The sequence below is a fragment of the Bactrocera neohumeralis genome, chromosome 3, assembly GCF_024586455.1.
Source record: "Bactrocera neohumeralis isolate Rockhampton chromosome 3, APGP_CSIRO_Bneo_wtdbg2-racon-allhic-juicebox.fasta_v2, whole genome shotgun sequence".
Classification (NCBI taxonomy): Eukaryota; Metazoa; Arthropoda; class Insecta; order Diptera; family Tephritidae; genus Bactrocera; species Bactrocera neohumeralis.
In genome coordinates this window covers 22,861,927-22,881,383 of record NC_065920.1, presented here as the reverse complement: position 1 = coordinate 22,881,383, position 19,457 = coordinate 22,861,927, and the positions used below count along the sequence as shown (strand labels likewise).

The 19,457-nt window shown below is 37.4% G+C and overlaps 1 protein-coding gene across 1 annotated transcript in view; it reads right to left on the bottom strand.

Annotated features, from left to right (window-relative positions):
• Positions 1–438: 438 nt before the first annotated feature.
• LOC126752280 (hemicentin-1) overlaps positions 439–19,457 on the bottom strand; it is a 393,430-nt gene continuing 374,411 nt past the window's right edge. The window contains exon 8 of the mRNA XM_050462979.1: positions 439–5,102. Coding sequence (XP_050318936.1) covers positions 5,074–5,102 — 29 coding nt within the window. The 3' untranslated portion in view covers positions 439–5,073. The remainder of the gene's footprint in view (positions 5,103–19,457) is intronic.

Below are 19,457 nucleotides of genomic sequence, written 5' to 3'. Positions count from 1 at the left end.
GTTATTCTGCATAACCATAGGAGTTTCGCATGGATTTCGAATTTAGTCATCGCGTCGAATAGGTAGTTTCTATCAGTGATGTTGGAAGCGGACTTGACATCGATGAAAAGGTGATTGTTGTCGGTATGTCAAGTGTCGTATCTAGGATTTGCTTAAGTCTGTATAATATATCAGACAATACTACCGAAAGAACTTTATATGAAATATTAAGAATGTTGATCTCGCGATAATTAGCGCAGATTGTGGAGTTTCTCTGATGTGAATTGACATCGATGAAAAGGTATTGTTGTCGGTACAAGTGTCGTATCATATTCCAATCATTAGGTCTAAAGCCATACTGATAAAGTCCGACCAAATCAAGAACTATGAAATAAAGAATGTTGAATATAGCGCATTTCTCTTGTGAATAAGGCAGAGTACACTCATATTCCAACTTCACCGCCGACTTTAGACAGTTTAGTCGGTAATCCATCGGCCTCTGGATTTTTGTTGTACTTAAACCAACTTAGAGCTTTTTTCACCTTTGCATGGTCGAGTGGAGGGACAACAATGTTGTCGCGGTAGATTGTTGGTGCAGGTTGTTCATCCGGAAAAAAACAGCAAATATTGCTCCCAAATCCAAATAATATGAATATCTTCTTCATTATACTTTTATTTTATATAAAGACTTTTTCTTGTCATAAAAACTTGTAGTTTTGATATTATGACATAATTTATCAAAAAACTAAGAATTATCTCAAACTCCAGTTCATATCAATAATCAGGTGAGGGATAATTCCCCACGTTTTAACTCATTACACTCAATTGATCTAATAAAACCTAAACTCACCACACATAAATTCATTAAATTTATAATGAAGATGTCGAACACACAACCGCTGAACTGTAAATACTTGAACTCTCCGCACAAAAAACTCACCACACTCAAACTCACCACACTTAAACTCACCCCAACTCACCACACTTAAACTCACCTCAACTGAACTCACCACATTTAAATTTTATAGTTTGATTTATTTTTCTAACTAAGTTTAGATAAACTCACTACTTTTTTTTAAGTTTCAAACGTGTTTCCGGTGTTTATTAATGATAATTGTGTGAAATTCTTTCAATATTCTACATTTCTGTAGGCTGTCTTTTCTCATCACTGGACTACTCGTCTTTGATAAAATAATAATAATTTTTGCCTAATTCCATATATTATCTAATTTTGAAGAAAATTTGTATGTCTACGGTTTTAAATTCAAAATTAACTCAATTCAGTTGTGCTTTCGGATAAAGTTGCATTAAACGGTTTTGCAAAAATTTAAACTTTTACAAAAGTACAGTAGTGCAAAAAATTTAGTTTTTTCAACAGTTTTTTAACAGCTGGAAATGTCATACATTTTTCTGGCATTTTTCGCTCGGCAATTAATCCAGCTCATTATACACATACTAACATGTGTGTTATGCTTGTTAAATTATCCGCAAAAGCAAATATTTTTAGTGTAACAGCAACAATAGCGTGGTATTTCGCCTGCTAAGCGCTGAAACATAAATCATTTCGGCAAATTCCGAACTAATCACGCGTGAATTTTACTAATACCGCACAATTTACTGCGTATTTCTAAATTGTTATTGTTGTTGCTTTATTTATTGCAAAAACTGTTATTGTAGCCATACAGAACAATTATAATTTGCATATTAGCTTTCAAGCTTTCAGTGCTGTGTTGTTGTTGTAAATTTGCTCAATGAGTACACAGAATATATGTACTATTCTTCTTGATACCTAACTATCCCAATAAGAACGTCAGTGTTGGAATTAGTACTTAAGTAGAAAAAGATATAGAAAAGGGAGGATTTAGCTGCCTGGGTTTCTAAGCATCTTATGGTACAGTTTTCTTCAAATTTGATATGCATCCAAAATTATTTTAATGAGGATCTCTACATTCGCTTAACTCATACTACTCGAGTGATTATATTGAATGCCCGAGGAACCCACAATTTGGTATTTGTATTGATGTTACTGCTCCCTTTTCTTGCTTTATTTACTCGACTTATTTCCTTATTGCGTATCCCTGATTCCTGTACGTCTACAGGTTTCGCAAGAATATATCCGGTTTCGCTATTTCTATATACGAAAGAACCTCCTGTCGATTGTACTCGTATTGGAAGCTTGCACTCGATGAACGATCGAGCCGAAATTGTTTTTCTAGATCACTCACTTATCTTGGATCTCCTTATGCTCATTTGTCCTTGTTTCTTGCTCTTAAGTTTTACTTGAACTTGAAGGAATCGAAGTAGGTAACCTCCTAGGTTGAGCTTAGTATTTTGAAGTTCCCTAAACAGCGTTTACTTTCGAAGCCGGTCTCGATAAGTTTTGATTAAAAGGAGTTAAATTTCATAAAGCAAAACAAAGAAATAAAGACCATGTTGAGCTACCATGAAACTAGCGTTGTGGGATGAAGAGATTATTGTGAAACAAATTAATTTTAGATTCCAAGAACCCATTAGTCGTTAGCGTTTGTGTAATTTCTAAAGCTTTTCAGGTATAATAGACTTTCCAGATCATCAACCTGTAAGCAGTTTGCAGATTGCTTGTCCGTTCCTTTCTAGGCAGACTTATTTCTTTTCCTTTCTAACCAGACTTATTTGTATTTAGAGGTTGAGAAAACTTTAGTTTTCAAAACTAGTTTGAAAATATTGACTGAGCTAATCGTTTTTTATGAACTAAAGTCTTATCAGATGATTACTTCGAGTTTTTTAAGGAAAAGGAATTACAATTCTCATTTCTAAATGTAGTGTCGATTTCATAAGGTGACTTTAAATTAATATTCCGTAGAGTTCAACTCTTTGCTATCATTTTTATAAGCTTTGGCTTCAAACGCTGTATTCAGCTGCCATTATCTTGGGCTGAATAAGCGCTGAAATTCAAAAGAACCTAATAGTGAAACACCTTACAAAGCTTTTCAAGAGTTTTGGTATTCAGGGCACTATTCAGCTACTATTATCTTCACTATATGGAGCTGAATAAGCACTAAAATCGAAAAGCACAAAACAGTGAGCCACCTAAACGACATTTCAAGTAGCTTTTGTATTCAGCATATTACTCAGCTAACATTATATTGAGCTGAATAAGCGCTGAAATTCGAAAGAATTAAATAGTGAAACACTTCATCAGTCTTTTCAAGAGTATTAGTATTAAGCGCATTATTCAGCTATCATTATCTTCATTACATTTAGCTGAATAAACATTGAAATCCAAAAGCACAAAATAGTGAGCCAACTAAACAATAATTCAAATTGTTTTGGTAGTCAGCACATTATTCAGCCAACATTATAATGAGCTGAGTAAGCGTTGAATTCCAAAAGAACTATATAGTGAAGCACCTTATTCAGCTACCACTATCTTCATTATATGGAGCTGAATAAACACTGAAATCCAAAGACACCAAATAGTGAACCACCTAAGCAACATTCCAAGTAGTATTCACATTCAGCGCATTATTCAGCTGACGTAATATTGAGCTGAATAAGTACCGAAATCCAAAAGCACCAAATAGTAAACCACCTAAAAAAATTTCAAGTACTTTTGGTATTCAGCAGATTATTCAGCTAACATTATATTGAGCTTAATTGGTGCTGAATGGCAAAATACATGAAAACAGACATGGAGTTGCATTGCTAGCATATATGAAGCAGTTTAATTTTACAGTACATGCGTGTATCATAGGCTCAAGCTACTAAAATTCATATCATATCGCTGAAACTTGTTCAGATATCGAGAATTTGTCTGAACTTACTTCTTTTAGTACAAACCACGGTCATGTTATAATTAAGACAATTAGAAATTTTTAGTTTTTAACTATTTAGTTGAATAAATTAAGGAAGCAGACTGTTCTTGTCGTTTTCAATATTTCTTTAGAGTAGTCTCGGTACTTGAGCGCATATTTCCGCATTGCATCGCACTTTCGTCTCTCAGCCCTCGCATCAACCTTCGTAAAATTATCAAAAACAATAATTTTTCTGCAGGACATTTTTGGCGGCTTGCTAAACGTATTAAACATTAATCGGCACACGAGTGATTGAATTTGCTGCAAAGTGTTGAGCAAGCATTGCATTGTGTTGCATACTTTGCGGCGCGTAAAAGTTAAATATTTCAAAAACCAAAAAAAAAAAAACAATACATTTCAAAACATTCCCGCATTGTTTGCATACATATTCATCATACACACATACTACTACACACAATTCGATTTTTCGTGCGTGTGTGTGTGCGTGCTTTTCTGAGCGTTCGTTTGTGTTTGTGCGTGCCACAATAGAAATTAGTGTGAAATGCTAAGTTTGTTTGCACAATTTTTCCGGCATTTTTGTGTTTAACATTTTTTTGTTGTTGCTGTTGTTATTGCTATTGGCATCATTGCGTTAATGCGCAATTTAAATGCTTTGTTCGAGTGCGAATTTCGGCAAAAATCACACACAAAACCACTAAATGACTTTTCCGCCTCAACAATTTTGCTCCAAAACTACAACAAACACAAATGAAACATGCATATTTGGTTAATTGTTTTTGCTTTTGTTGTGGCATGCGGTTTGTTCGGCTTTTTGGTTTTTCGGTTATTTCATAGCTTCAAACAGTCAATAAAATTCCTTAATTTCCTTTATGTACCATATTTAGTCAGCTAATCAGTGTCCTATTGCCTTATTTACTAATTTTGTTTTTGTTTTCCATTTTATTTTTCACTTATTTACTATGCGTATCACTATGTACTTAGCTTACGTACATACAATATAATAAGTGGTAAATATATATATATATTTATTTTTAAATACAACAGTGCCGGATGTGAAGAGCGTAATGTGCGTGTACAAATATGTACATATGTATATGTCTATATATATATGTTTGTATGTGTGTGTATTCACAAATTTGTGGAGTTCTAATTAATTTTAATTTTTTCTTTGTTTTTTCGATTTTATTTTATTTTTTTGGTATTTTGCTATAACTACTCCTAAGCTTACCACATATATAAAAAATTTAATATCAGTTGCTTTGTTTGTTGTTGTTGTTATTTTACTCCTTATTTGATTTAATTAATTAGCTAAATCCTGTATGATGTCCGCTGAAACGAGATTGTAGTGAAGAGAGAATAGAAAAGAAATTAAGATTAATGTTAGTTGCTTGGCAGAAAATCGATTTCTTTGTGGCATGTGCTGATAGATTACAGTTATTTTCATTTTTCACACACATTTTTTTGCTGAGGTTAGAAAAATTCATTATAAAATAATTTGTAACGGAAATAATTAGTGCAGTTAGCGCTTATGGAAAATATTTAAAATGTGGGATGGTGGCCGTTGGCTGTTTTTCATAAAGACTGATTAAATCTAAGCATTGTTGTTTTTGCTATGAATTGGACTTGTGTAGCTTCTGTCCGAAGAATTTTTTTTTTCAACTAAAGAAAGGTACATAGTCGCAATTAAACTCACCATACCTAAATTCACCACCCATAAATTCACCACACTTAAATTCACCATACATAATTTCACCACACCTAAATTTGTTACACCAAAACTCATTAGATTAGATTAGGCTAGATAAATAAATTAGGATTGCACCGCGAAACATTCATTTAGCCACAGCATATTGATAAATTCGAATATACTGCTAGGTGCTGTTTGTTTAGAAACATGTATCCAAGGGTCTTTATCCTGCGTCTACAGACTGCTGTGCAGTCAATAAGCAAATGTTCTGGAGTTTTAGGCCTCATGTTGCAGAACCGGCAACTCGCAAAAGAAACTAGGCTCATGTTAAGTAAGTGCATCTTGAGCTTGCAATGGTCATTGTAGAAGGAAACAATTTGCTTGAGTTTGTCCCTTGTGACTAACTTGGCATGGCTCATGCTATGCAGTTGTTGTCAATACCATTCCCTATCCAGCCCTTCAACCTTGCGGAGCATCTCCTTTGTGGCATGGGGTCAACCGCAATTAGCGGTTTGGGTCCTAAATACTTTGTTTGATGGATGTTGCGGAGCGAGCGAGCTCATCAGTCAGTTCATTTCCAGCTATAACTTTGTGACGGGGTACCCAGATAAAATGCACATGGTTACGAGCTGACAGATTGTTGTGCCGTTCTATACACTCCAGCAGAAAAAGCGATTTGATCTCGTATGCAGGGATTGCTTTAAGGACCACTTGACTGTCGTTCATTGCTATAGTTGCGTTTCAAATTTATCTTTACGTACCGACTTATTACAAATACCTCTGTTTGGGATATGCTCGGAAAACTACCTATAGGTATGGAAAGTTTGGTGCGTGGTCCTGCGCCAATTCACTCCAACGTTTTCGAGCCGTCATAACACAGCCATCGAGATCGTTCAGAACTTACCTGCGACGCAATTTTGGAAACGTCAAAAACATGATTCTTATAATCTCAATATGATATGACCGATGTTAGATCGATATATTCTAAACACAAAATACAGCCACTTGAATAACATTTTCTTCTTCTTTATTGGCGTATACACCGTTTTCATAACTTACACACAATCAGAAAACTTTTCGGGATACCATGGCTGGAGCTGTCACAACAAATCTGATTATATAGTACGCTTCTGTATTGGTACAAAAGCTGTTTCATAAAAAATATAAGCTTACAATGACTGATGGTGATTACGGTCAATTAAGAGAAAGAAAGGAGCTAATGGTTTATTACTCAGCCCGGTTCACAACCCAGCCGGGCCTACTTTGAAAAATACATTCTTAGACCCGTCTAATAAAGTCTCTCTAAGTATGAGGTCATAATTGTAAAGGGACGGTCTTATAGGAAAATTCATATCGTTTTCAACTACTATTTTTTCAATAATATTGGGTAGTCGAAAAAGTCTTTTTGTATTTAGTCAGTCAATCACATTGTGTCATACCATATAGCGTTGGAAAGGCGAGATTTCAAGCTTCATTCAACCAAAACTAAATTCGGAGAAGTTGAAAAAAAGTAGCAGTTGTTCAAAAATGAGTGAATATAATGACGAAATTTGCTATATTGTGAAATTTTTGCATAAAAAAGGGAAGAATGCCACGCAGGCCACCAATGAAATTTGTGAAGTTTACAGAGGTTCGCTAGCTTCCGTTCTAGAAATTCCGTTCTTTAACTCTGGTCGTCGTTGAAAAAGGCGATGAAATTATAGAAAATATTTACCAGGATCGTCATATAAGCAGCCGTGACATCGCTAAGGAACTTAACATTCATCATCAAACGGTTTTGAAACATTCAAAAAATGCTGGCTACAAAAAGAGCTCGATGTTTGGATCCACATGAATTGTCTGTGAAAAATTCAATGAGCTGAATTAACATCTGTGATTCTTTGTGAAACGAAACGAAATCGAACCATTTTTGAAGCGAATGGTAACAACGTGGTGAAGCTCAAAAAATGGTCGCAAACCGAGGATTGACGCCTCGAAAGATTATGCTAAGTGGTTGGTGGGATTGGAAAGAAATCGTTCACTATGAACTGATCCAGCCTGGTTGAACGATTTATTCTACATTTTACTGTCAGCAACTGATGAAATTGAAGCAATCAATAGAATAAAAACGGCCAGAACTGATCAACATAAAGGGCTTCGTCTTCTATCAGGACAACGCCAGACCACACACATCTTTGATGACTCGGCAAAAACTGGGAGAGCTTGGCTGGGAAGTTTTAATGCATCTACCATATAGCTCTGACATTGCACCATTGGAATACTATTTGTTTCGGTCAATGCAGAACTCCCTTAATGGAGTAAAGTTGGCTTCCAGAGAAGCCTGTGAAAATTACTTGACGCAGTTTTTCGCCGAGAAACCAGAAAAGTTTTACACTGATGGAATAGTCTTTCTAGAAAGCTCTCTAGAAAAGATCTTATACAATTTTTTCAATTATACTTTTAGAGATTGGTATTTTTATAAAACCAGACGGACTCCATATATCATACAAGAGTTCAGAAGAAACAAAAAAATCATATATTTTGCATGATAGAGCTGAAAGGAATCTCAAGTAACACTTTACGAGTTGAATTTTGTCAAGGCTCTAAAACCTTCCTAATCGTTGTTTGTGTTCATATCTATTTGCCCATTTCAACTTCCTTTTTCGTGATTTTATGAAATTATTATTGAAGCTATCAGCTTTTCCCTCTTAAGCTATGATCCGTCTCGTCGCAAGAAAAGCCCTTGTGTATAAAAAAAATATACATTTACACTATAAAACTAAGCAAACAAATTACCGTCGCACCAGCACAACAACAACACCAAGCGGTGGAGGTGCACTGAAACGGCGTTGCAAATAATGAGTTGGAAATGAGTTTAGAAAGAGCACACACCAAAGTCATACTTGAGCTATTCTGCGCTGCCAAACGAGTTAGAAACTTAAAAGCACTTCAAAGGCGTTGAATGATAGCAAAAAGAAAAGAAAAACGACTGCAGAATATGCGCATCAAAATCACGAGTGCGGAGAAGCGGGCAAAGAAGATGCGTTGGATGAACGAAATTCAATGAAACCAGCGTGAGGAAAGGTTAAAGCACTAACCGTCGTTTAATGCTTTTAATGAAAGCGTTGGTGTTGCTTACAAAGACAGGACATTAGAGAGGAGTTTAGTGTGACGCATTGTGGAAGTAATACATCACTAATGGCTTTTCTGTATAGATAAAGATCTTTGTAGGAGTGTGTGGATGCTTCGAGGGTGACAAAATGGGTAATGTTATTGAAATACAAGTATAAAAAGTATTTTCAGTTAGTAAGACCCCTTAAAAGGGAGTTAAACAATTATATTTCATGTGTTGCTTTTTTTTTGAAGTGCTACAGAAGAAAACAAAACCGTAAAACAAACGTTCTCCCAAAAAAAAATGCATTTTAGTCGCAGCTTTTCTGACTTTACCCTTGGAACTACTTGTAACTAATAGAACTAGTTAAGTTGATATAAAACCTCTTCAAAGAATAACGTATCTATCCATTATATTGCCGATGTATAAAGTATGGAATCACACCGAGAGAAGCGAAGCTTCCGTGGTCCGCCTAAGTTCTAATTTGTAGTCTTTAAAACACTATGAAAGCTATAACTATATTTATTGGATCCCAATTTTTTTCGAATAGCGGTACTTTTTGGTATTTTTGTATTGGCCGGATCATCTATTTCGCACATAATTCATATTGAGAAAGTATTGGTATAATAGTATTTGGGAAAAATAAAAAGTACAAAAGTACAAAGTTTCTTGAAAGAATTTCTTAGTCGTCGAACGGTGTGAACAACTTTTTAGGCTCGTCTTAATTTAAAACAAGTGTCTTAAAATCTAAATGATGATATGAGAAGATGGTAATTTGCCTGTAAAATTTTTACTTTTGCTAATAATTTTTATTATCTCATCTTTCATAATATCCATGTATCCCTCTGCACTGAACAATCTTTCTAGATACATATCTTTAGTCGGTAATAATTTTCTTCTTAGAACAACCTTAATAAGATAACAAGATAAGACTGCAGGGTGAACTCGAAGGTTTCCATCAGAACCATAACGCAGGTGTGTTAGCTAATTTTAAGGGCTCCATCTTAAGAGCGTAGTAAATGTAAGGCTAAAACCTCCAGTTATGAAATCTAGAGAAGATGTCGTGCGATGGAGAGAACTGTTCGTTAATCACCAAAGAATTACACTTTCAGGGCCTAGAAGAAATAATTCCACTTAGAAATGTCCACTCTTTTCCAAAGCTGTGTCAAAACTGGTTTTGTGTTGCCCTGGACTTTATAGAGCCTAAAAATTCAGAACTCTAACTTAGTATCCAGCCAAAAACATATTATTTGAAGTATAGTAGAGTGTTATGCGTTCGGCATTATTTCATTTCTCACTGTATGATGGATAATAAACTTAACTCTTCTCACCACTTAGTGTTTGATGAAACTATTATTGGTAGTCTCTGAAGCTAGTAGTAAGCTGAGGATCGCCTCAAATTCTTTTGAATCCTTTCATGTCTCTTTTTAGCTGATTTATTAAGGAAGAATTACATGCATGGCTTTAGTTGACCCAATCGATTGGAACAGCCGGAAATTCTGCCTTGAGCTCGTCTTTCGCGCGGAAATTGTTAGCGTACACTTTGCTCTTAAACAATCTGAAAAGCAAAGTCGAGGAAGTCAAAACTGAAGTTGGTCAAGATGAGGTTAGGTTAGGTTAGATCATGTTATGAGATGGGGGTCTCACTTTAGCTTAGAACATCGGTCCGTTGTGTTTAAAAGAACATTCATTGTGTTCTCTTTTTGAAGTCAGACGTCCAAGGTTTGTTTTTTTGTAAAAGAGACACAATAGCCGGATTCAGTCAGAAATAATTAGTCGAACCACAACCTTCGTTCGTTTTGTTTGAACAAAAGTGTTACACTTGCATGCAATGACATTTCGTAAATCTCCTAAAAACTATAAATATACATATGTATATCTTATTTAGTTATTGTATCTTTTATAAATATGTACTACTGTAGTCTCGGTGTGGTAAACGACTTCTTCATCAATTATGCCTCATTCGAAAAATCGCATAAATTTCAATTCAGCTTGTCACAACACGCTGCAGCTCGCAGTAGGCAAAGTTATACGGCGAGTGATTTCAATTTGAGATCGACAACTTGAGCTGGACAATTTTATTGTAACTTTCATATCAGATTCTTAAATTTTCTTGTAAAATTTATGTCTTCTTCTCCTTTGGCCTGTCTGGGACGCGAAGGCAAAGTTTCGCCAGTTGCCTCTATCCTTTGAGAGGTCACGCTAGCTGTACGTCCGAAATGCAGACAGGTCACTATGAACGTGTCCTCTCTTTTGGTTACGTGGGCGCCCTTTCTGCCGTTAACAACCCGCAGGTCTCGAATCGAAGGGCGTTTTGCTCGAGCATCATCTTCCATGCAATTGATATGGCCTAAAAAGTACATTCATAGATTTTCATGAGCTTAACTATAACCATATCACGCGAACGTCTCCAAAGATGTTGTGAAAAACATTTATCTCGAATGCTCCAAGTACTTTCTCATCTAGGGTCGTCATCTTCCTAGTTTCTGCTCCGTATAATAGAACGGGAATAATGAGAGACTTTTAGAGCGTAATTTTTGTTCGTCGAGAGAGGGATCTGCTACTCAGTTATCTACCAAACGCAAAGTAGCACCTGTTGGCAAGAGTTATTCTACGCTAGATCTTCAGGCTTAGATTGGTGGAATCTGTGCTACTTCCGAGATATACAAAGTCATCTGAGGACCAGCCTTTTTTGCTTCTTTTTCTAGGCTGGAAGGCTGCGCTAACAGCTCTGTTGTTAAAGCCTACGACGTCAATATCATCTGCGTAGCCCAGTAGCATTGTACTGCATGAGAAGGAATATCTTTTTCTTAAACCTGATAGCGAACGTTTCGAAGAGATCCTTCCCGATTTTGACGGAGCTGATGGTTCTGCTCGACGTCATTCTGCATAACCGTATGAGTTTCGCAGGGATGCCGAATTTAGTCGTGACATCGTACAAGTAACTTCTATCAGTGCTGTCAAAAGCGACTTTGAAATCGTCAAAAAGGTGATGTGTGTCGATACCATGACATATGGTCAGTCGAAGTGCTCGAACGAGTCATCGAAAATTAGACTCAGGGGCGGTTTTTCCTCGACTACAAAAAAACAGTCAAAAGAGTCCTTGTGTAAAGACAGTTTTATAGTGTTCTTGCTTCGAACGCAGTTAACATTTTCAGCGATTGTTTTGTCATTTTTTTCCTGCCATGTGAAGAGTCATAAACTCCGTTACACAGAATCTACACAGAGATGCTTTCGGCATGCTTCACGGCGACTTTTATCAAAATCTCATTTTTGAGTGTCTATACTTACAGTCATACATATATTATATATGGTGCTAGTGCTGCCAGGCGACACTTAAGATATTTGCTGTTCCATACGGATGCTCATTGTAGCTGTTGTTGTTATTGTTGCTGTTTTTTCTGTATTCCTGCACCTTTGTATTTTCGTTGGTCGATATTTTCGCATTAAATATTCGCACACGGCTGTGTCGTAGCAAAAATATTTGCACTTATTGTTGTTGTTGTTGTTACGCTTTCACGCATATTTATGTTTATATGCGGCTGTCCACATTTGTGGCTTCATGTCACATATTTTTTTCGCAGTTATTCACCATTTCTCCACACTTTGTTTACCACACGCTTTCACCGCCTGCCGTACAGTGTGTCATAAAAGTGTTGTACACCTTTCGAAATCCACATTTTCCTGCGCTCGCATGCATGATTGTGTGCATTTATTTGGTTTATGCGAAAACAGCGTGCCATCACAGCGCCGCGCTGCTTATGTTTGTTTGTATTTGTGTATTGCATGCCACAAATGATTATTGTTTTTTTTTTGTTTTTATTTTTTCATTCACAAACATTTTTCAACACATTAAAACCGCAAAACAGCTGCCTGTTTACACTCGGTGTGCCACTATAATCACAAAACAAAAGCAATGTTATTAAAAATTGTGATTTTCATTAATGCAAAGTGTTTTCTGGTCAACCCTTCGCAGCGCTCTTCTCTCTCTGCCTCTGCCTACGCATCGTCGACCGATTTCATTTGCAGCGCCCTCTTTGCCCCGCTTATTCGTGGTTTTTGCGATGAAGTCATTCCGATGCGGTGAATATTCATATTGTTTATGCCGTTGGTTTGTGTGGTTCCATATTTACTTTGACAGAAAAGGGGTCAAAAGCGTGAAGATTCCTCTTCTTTGTTTGTTTTGATAACTCGCTGGGAATATTTGCAGTCACTTTGAATGTTAATCAGTTGTGACTTGACAAAGGGCTGGCATAAATCAAGATTGTTTGTGGACAAAATTCTTGTAAAGGGTGTTTATTTAGAGGGACGGAATTTGGTTTTTCAAAAAATTCACGAAATAGGACGAATTTGGCTTTTTTCGTTCGAAAATTTTACAACATTGAGTCTTGAGAAGGATTTCGTTCCATCGTTACAGTGTTAAATGATCTTTAGGTTGGGCTTGGTTGTAGGGTTTATCCTCGCACCGAACGTAGTGTTTAATATCACTTGCTGACGGCTGTGAATGTTGATCCTTTGTGATTCCCAAAAACGTATAAAAATAGATCACTAGATCCTCACAAATCGACAAAACGTTGGTAGCTTACCACAATTTTTTTAAGGCGGTTAATATCAATTCCAGCTACTTCGTCAAAGGACGTCAATCTCAGTCTGGCTAGGGCTGGGGAGTAGAGAAGAAAGGAGCTGGATGATACCACTTTATCTTCCTTCTTACAGTTTTTGCAAAAAGCATCCACAAAAGTATTTGGTATCACCGGTGTGAGCTCATTGGACAGTATCCACTCAAAATAACCACAATCGCGATGAGATTGCCTTTGTTAGGAGTGAGTAGTTTAGCAGGTCTTTAGGGTTCTCTCTGTGCCAGAAGGAACTTTCAGCCGCACAAGTTCTGGTTCTTGACCAGCGCTTACATAGCACCGGTGGATACTAAGATTCAAAAGGATAATGAAGCACCGACTCGCTTCCAAGCGATTGAAATTGTGGTAAAGATGTTCTCTCAAACAAGCTCATCACTTTAAAATTACTGCTGATACCGCAAATCCAATATAGAAGAAGATTAATGCTATGGCAAATGAGGTCATGAACTGCACGTTTAGCTTTAAGCGCACAGTCATGAATATGGTAGGTCTATGAGTTTAAGGCCAGTATAGCTGCGCTGCTGTCGGAGTGAATTCGAAATTGTTTAGAATCTTTAAATATCCTTGGAACCTGTCATGTACTCCGCTTCTCTGATACTAATAGCAGTCTTCAATTATTTGTCAAACCAAAACTGAGTGCATTCTCAAGTGGTTCGAAAGTTTCGAGTTTTTTGCCAAACAGCGAAAATAAAGAACGACTGAAGAAGAAGTTTGACACATAGATGGTGCTACTAGAATTAAATCCACATGATTGTTAGTTAGACCTGACCTCCAATATACGTATATATAAATTTGACAGCTGTCGGACCATTAGATTGCAAATCATAACATTTTGAGTGAGGCGACTTTTGATATTGCGATAAAAATGGACAAAAAGGAATTTCATAATGATAAATATTGATTTTTGAAGAGAAAAAATATAGAACTTGGCTTGATGACGAGTTTCCGGACACCGGCCCAAGAAAATCAACCATCAAGAATTGGTATGACAAGTTTAGAGATGATGAAATTAGGAGCGAAGATGGTGAACGCCACAGACGCTCAAAATAATTTGTTACCGACGGAAACATCAAAAAATGTCTCAAAATAATGACTCTAGAGAGAAGTTGTTCGAGATCTTTCATGAAAATTTAGGTATGGGAAAGATCTGTGCAAAGTGGGTGCCGCAGAGCTCACTTTTGATCAAAAACAACGACGAGTTGATGATTCTGAGAAGTGTTTGGAGATGTTCAAGCATATTAAACACAAGTTTTTGCATTGATATGCGAGAATGGATGAAACGCGGCTCCATCATTTCACTTCGAAGTCCAATCAACAGTCATCCGAGCAAATACGCATGAAATAATTTTTATTGACTACCCTAAAAAAAAAGGATCATCAATAGCGACCATTATATAGCTTTATTGGACCGGTTGAAGGACGAAAGAAAGAAACACGACCCGCGAAGAAAGATCAATCACGAAAAGGAACTGCCTCTATACCGCTATGTCTGAACTTGGTACTTCGCGACTTAGCTCCAACGTGACTGTTGACAGTCATAACCAACAACAAGGTCTGATTCGAAATCCCACGCAGAATAACTCTTCCCCACAGATGCTGCTTCGAACTGAGTAGGTAATTGATAAGTAAAGTCTCCCCTCCACGAACAAAGACCAAACTCTACAAGTCACTCATCATCATCGTCCTGCTCTGTGGTGCAGAGGGATGGACGATGACAAGATCTGATGAGTCGGCGTTACGAGAAAATTTATGATCTATTGCGGCTGCACGAGATATACGATCTATATACAATATGTATATATATAAATCTGGCGCCAAACAGTGAAAAAGAAGAACAACTGGCGACCTGTTGTAAACTTCGCTTTAATCGCGTAAAAGATGGCCGCATTTGAAGAAGAAGAAGGCGCTCTTTCGCAGTGTCACAACACTGAGTTCTCTGTCCTCACTATCGATACCTCTTCCAGTGTATCATACTGTTGGGATCCCAAATGCTTACAGGCCAGTCTTGCCCATATTGGTCAAGTGCCCAAGGGATGCTCTATTGTTTCCCTTGTGCCTTTCTCTAGACATTACCTGCAGTATTCTCGATCTGTCAGCCCCTTGCGGGCGTGTGTGGCCACTAGACAGTGACTAGTTATTATTCCGATCATGTTCCTACAGTCACTTCTATCGAGTGCCAATAGAAATTTTGTATATTTTCGAACTACCGTTTAACACATGACTTTTGCAGTTTTGCACACAGGTAGCTCGTCCCATAAGGTTTTGAGTTTTTACAATGCTTAAGTCTAGATCGTCGTAAAGGCAATGCATGGGTTTTCAATATTGCTCACGTTTTTAGGTGTTAGCCGTACACTATTATTGGCAATCTCGTCTACTATTGCCCTCGATGTCTTTGTGACCTGGCACTAAGTAGAAATGCAGTTGCTTGCTTCTGGCAACACTTCAGCCCTGCTTCCCAAAACACTTTTGGTCGATATGCGATAGGAGGTTACTGCTTCGATTGCTGCTTGGCTGTCTACGAAGATGTTGACTTCGGAAATGCCGACAGGTGCATTAGAGATCAGCTCTCCGGATTTGGAAAGAGCAAAGACCTCTGCTTGAAATATACTGCAGTGGCTGCCTTATGTCTATCTCTGGGCAGCATATCTGCGTACTAATTCCATCCTCCATTTTCGAGAATGTTTAGAGTGTTACGCGCAGCTTACATATCCTTATGCCATCCATTTGTTTTCTACGTTTACTTTAAACCCACTTTCCCAATTGAAAAGCGAGATCATGTATTCGGTGCTTGTCAAACCGTCACTATCCACCAAGTATATTAGTTATAAGTGTAGATTAAAAGTTCAGAAATGCAATGTGACATGTTTATGGTCCATTATGCTCCAAAGTTCTATCTCTATCTCATAAATTTGAAAGCAACTTTTTAGTCTATCGTCTTCTTCATAAGCAGTCACCACGATTTTTGCCTATTTATACCCTGAATAGAGTACATATCTATATACATATTAAGTTTGCCACGAGTTTATAACACGCAGAAGGAAACGTCGGAGACCTTATAAAGTACATATCGTTACCTAAAATGCAAAATAACGTAAAATCACTTTTTATAAGTGTACAGGTGAAGGAAAACTCATAAAACAAAAGCACTCATACTGATACAAAACTTTAGTTTTGGTTACCAACTGGTTATATATTGGTTATATCTGTTAGCGGAAGCTAAAAATTTTATGCTAAAAGACTCAATTTCGATATTTTTGGTGATACGTTGTTTTGCATTTTAGGTATATATATATGTAAATGATCAGTGTGGCGAGTCCAGTCCGTCTGTTTTTTTCTGTATATGTATGTATATATACAGTTACAGTTTCCGACATATCACTCTGAAATTTTGCACAAATCCTGCCCTCACCAAAAATGCACATTTGGTGGAACCGCCTATATCGGACCACTATGGCTTACAGCTGTCATTCAAATTGACCGATTGAACTCAAATGCTTGGCAAATTATCTTCACGAAATTTGGTGCAAATTATTCCACAAAGGAACGCTATAATATATGAAGAAATTGTTCAGATCGGTCCAATATAGCATATAGTTGCCATACAACTGACCGATCAGAGTAAATTCCTTGTATGGAAAACTCTTTTAATCTCTAAGGTATCTTCACGAAGTTTCGTACAAATTATTATCCAAGGTGCGGCTATAATCTTTTTGTTCAGATCGGGCCACTATAGCATATAGCTGCTATACAAACTTACCTAAAAAAATGAAGTAAAGATCTTTTTGTATCCTTTTATGCCATAAAAAATGCACCTGTGAAGGGTATTCTAGCTTCGGTGCAGTCGAATATCAGTTTTTTCTTGTTTTACCTACCATCGACTAATTTTTGCAACTTCGGACTAGTTAAGAACTAGTACTATGGTAACTGAAATGTGTTTAAATGGAGACAATTAACACTCTGGTGGGCATTGCAAAAACAAAATCGCCTGCGTAAGAGGGTGAGCTACTAAAGTCATATATAGTACATACATTTGAATCGGAATATTTTGGCACTGGTACATTTTCCTACAGGGTAACATCCAGATATAAAATACATTAGCGCGCATGTGAGGAGGCAATAAAAAGGGCTTGATGACTTTTTCAATGCCGAAAAGAGTACACTTACCGTGAAAAGGTACGGAGCAGGTAAGTAGCAATAAATGTGATGGCATGACGACACACACTGACGACACAGGAGTGATATGAAGGTGAAGGAAAGGTTAAATGGGAATCTGAAGTGTGGCACAGCATTCGGGGTGTTTTATAGAAACGAAAAAGTGGCGGGCAAAGGACGTGAAGTGTCAAAGCACTTAACCCAAACGCGCAGTAAGATATGTACACACACATTCACACGTTAAACGCATTTTAAAGTGAAGTATTTTGCGCGCCACACACAATTAAATCATAAAATTCGCCTCACACATACATACATATGTGAGAGTGTGCATGAAAATATAGCATTTCAAGCAACACAAATGCGACAATGTATGTGTGCGCTGGTATACGTGTGTGTATTTGCATGTGAGCCTGCAATTACGGACAGTAATTAAATTTTGAAGCGATGCTTTGAAGTGGAAAATGCGCCGCGCATCGAGCGTTAGCGACGGCTGCGGTGGCCGGCGAACACACCGATCCACACATACATACAAGCGTGTAATATACAACTACAGCCATGTACACATGCGCACACATTCGCGCCCATTAGCGGCATTCACGAGGGTCAACGGGGCGTATGAGTGCCACTTAAACGTGCACCGGAAACAGTGAAGCATATTTACAGGCGAGCCGAAACAGTTAGGCCGCGGAGTCGATTGTTGTTGATGGGTGGCGTGCACAACACCTGCGCGAAGTCACTTAAGCGCGCTCACACTGGTACGCCGGGAATGTGTTTGGCTGTTTTGTTGCGGTTTGCCGTGTGAATTGCCGCACATACAGCTTTATATGTGTGTGTAAAAACACACACACACATCTGTTGTTGGGCATGTAATATTTTTGTATTCTATGCGGTTATTGCCATGCAAATTTCTCAAATATGTGTGTACCTGCAAGCTGAAATAGCTCATTTTGCCTGTGTATTGGTGCTTCCCATACACACACACACATACAGACACATACATCCACATTTGAATTGCACATAATTGGCATACTTCGTGTATTGTAAGAATTTCATTGAGCGTAAAAGTTGTTGTAGCTGCTGTGTTGCGAGGTGTCAATATGACCGTCATCACTGGCGTCACCGTTGCCAATATACCGTTATCAGCAGCAATGCTGACAGCGTGTGCTGTCAATAGCGTCAACGTTAGTGCCAACACATCAGTAATCAACTTTAACTTCTATTGATTTCAAGCTAAAATACCCTTCACACACATAGCAGTTTCCATACTGGAACATGTTTTTATACCCTGAACAGGGTACGAGTATATTAAGTTTGTCACGAAGTTTGTAACACCCAGAAGGAAGCATCGGAGACCCTATAAAGTATATATATAAATGATCAGTATGTTGAGCTGAGTCGATTTAGGCATGTAGGGCTGTCTGTGTATATACGAACTAGTCCCTCAGATATCGTTTTGAAATTTTGCCAACGTCATTTTCTCTTCAAGAAGCTGCTCATTTGTCGGAACTGCGGATATCGGACCACTATAACATACAAACTGAACGATCGGAAAAAAGTTTTTATTGGCATTTGACAAGATATATTCGAAATTTGGTATAGTTTTGAAATATTTGCCAATCGGAATCAAATGCTTGCATGGAAAACTTTCACATTTGACAAGATATCTTCACGAAATTTGGTATAGATTATTTTCTAATGCAACAATGTAATCTCCGAAAAAATTGTTCACATCGGATTACTATAGCATATAGCTTCCATATAAACTGAACACATAGTTACTAAAAGAAATGCACCTGTGAAGGGTATATTAGCTTCGGTACAGCCGAAGTTAACGTTTTTTCTTGTTGATCAGTTTGTATGACAGCTTTTTAATACTGTGGCCCGATATCAGCGGTTCCGACAAATAAGCTGCTTCTTGAGAATAAAAAGACGTGTCCGAAATTTCAGATCAATATCCAAAAAACCGACAGAGTAACGGGCAGACGGAGAGTAGAAATCCGCAGGCCCTCTCTATGCCTAGTACTTCCTTCAAGAATAATTTGCGTTATAATTATAAGTGGAGTTGTTATCAGCATATATTTAGGACATGTCTGAGTAAATGAGTGTTTGGAATC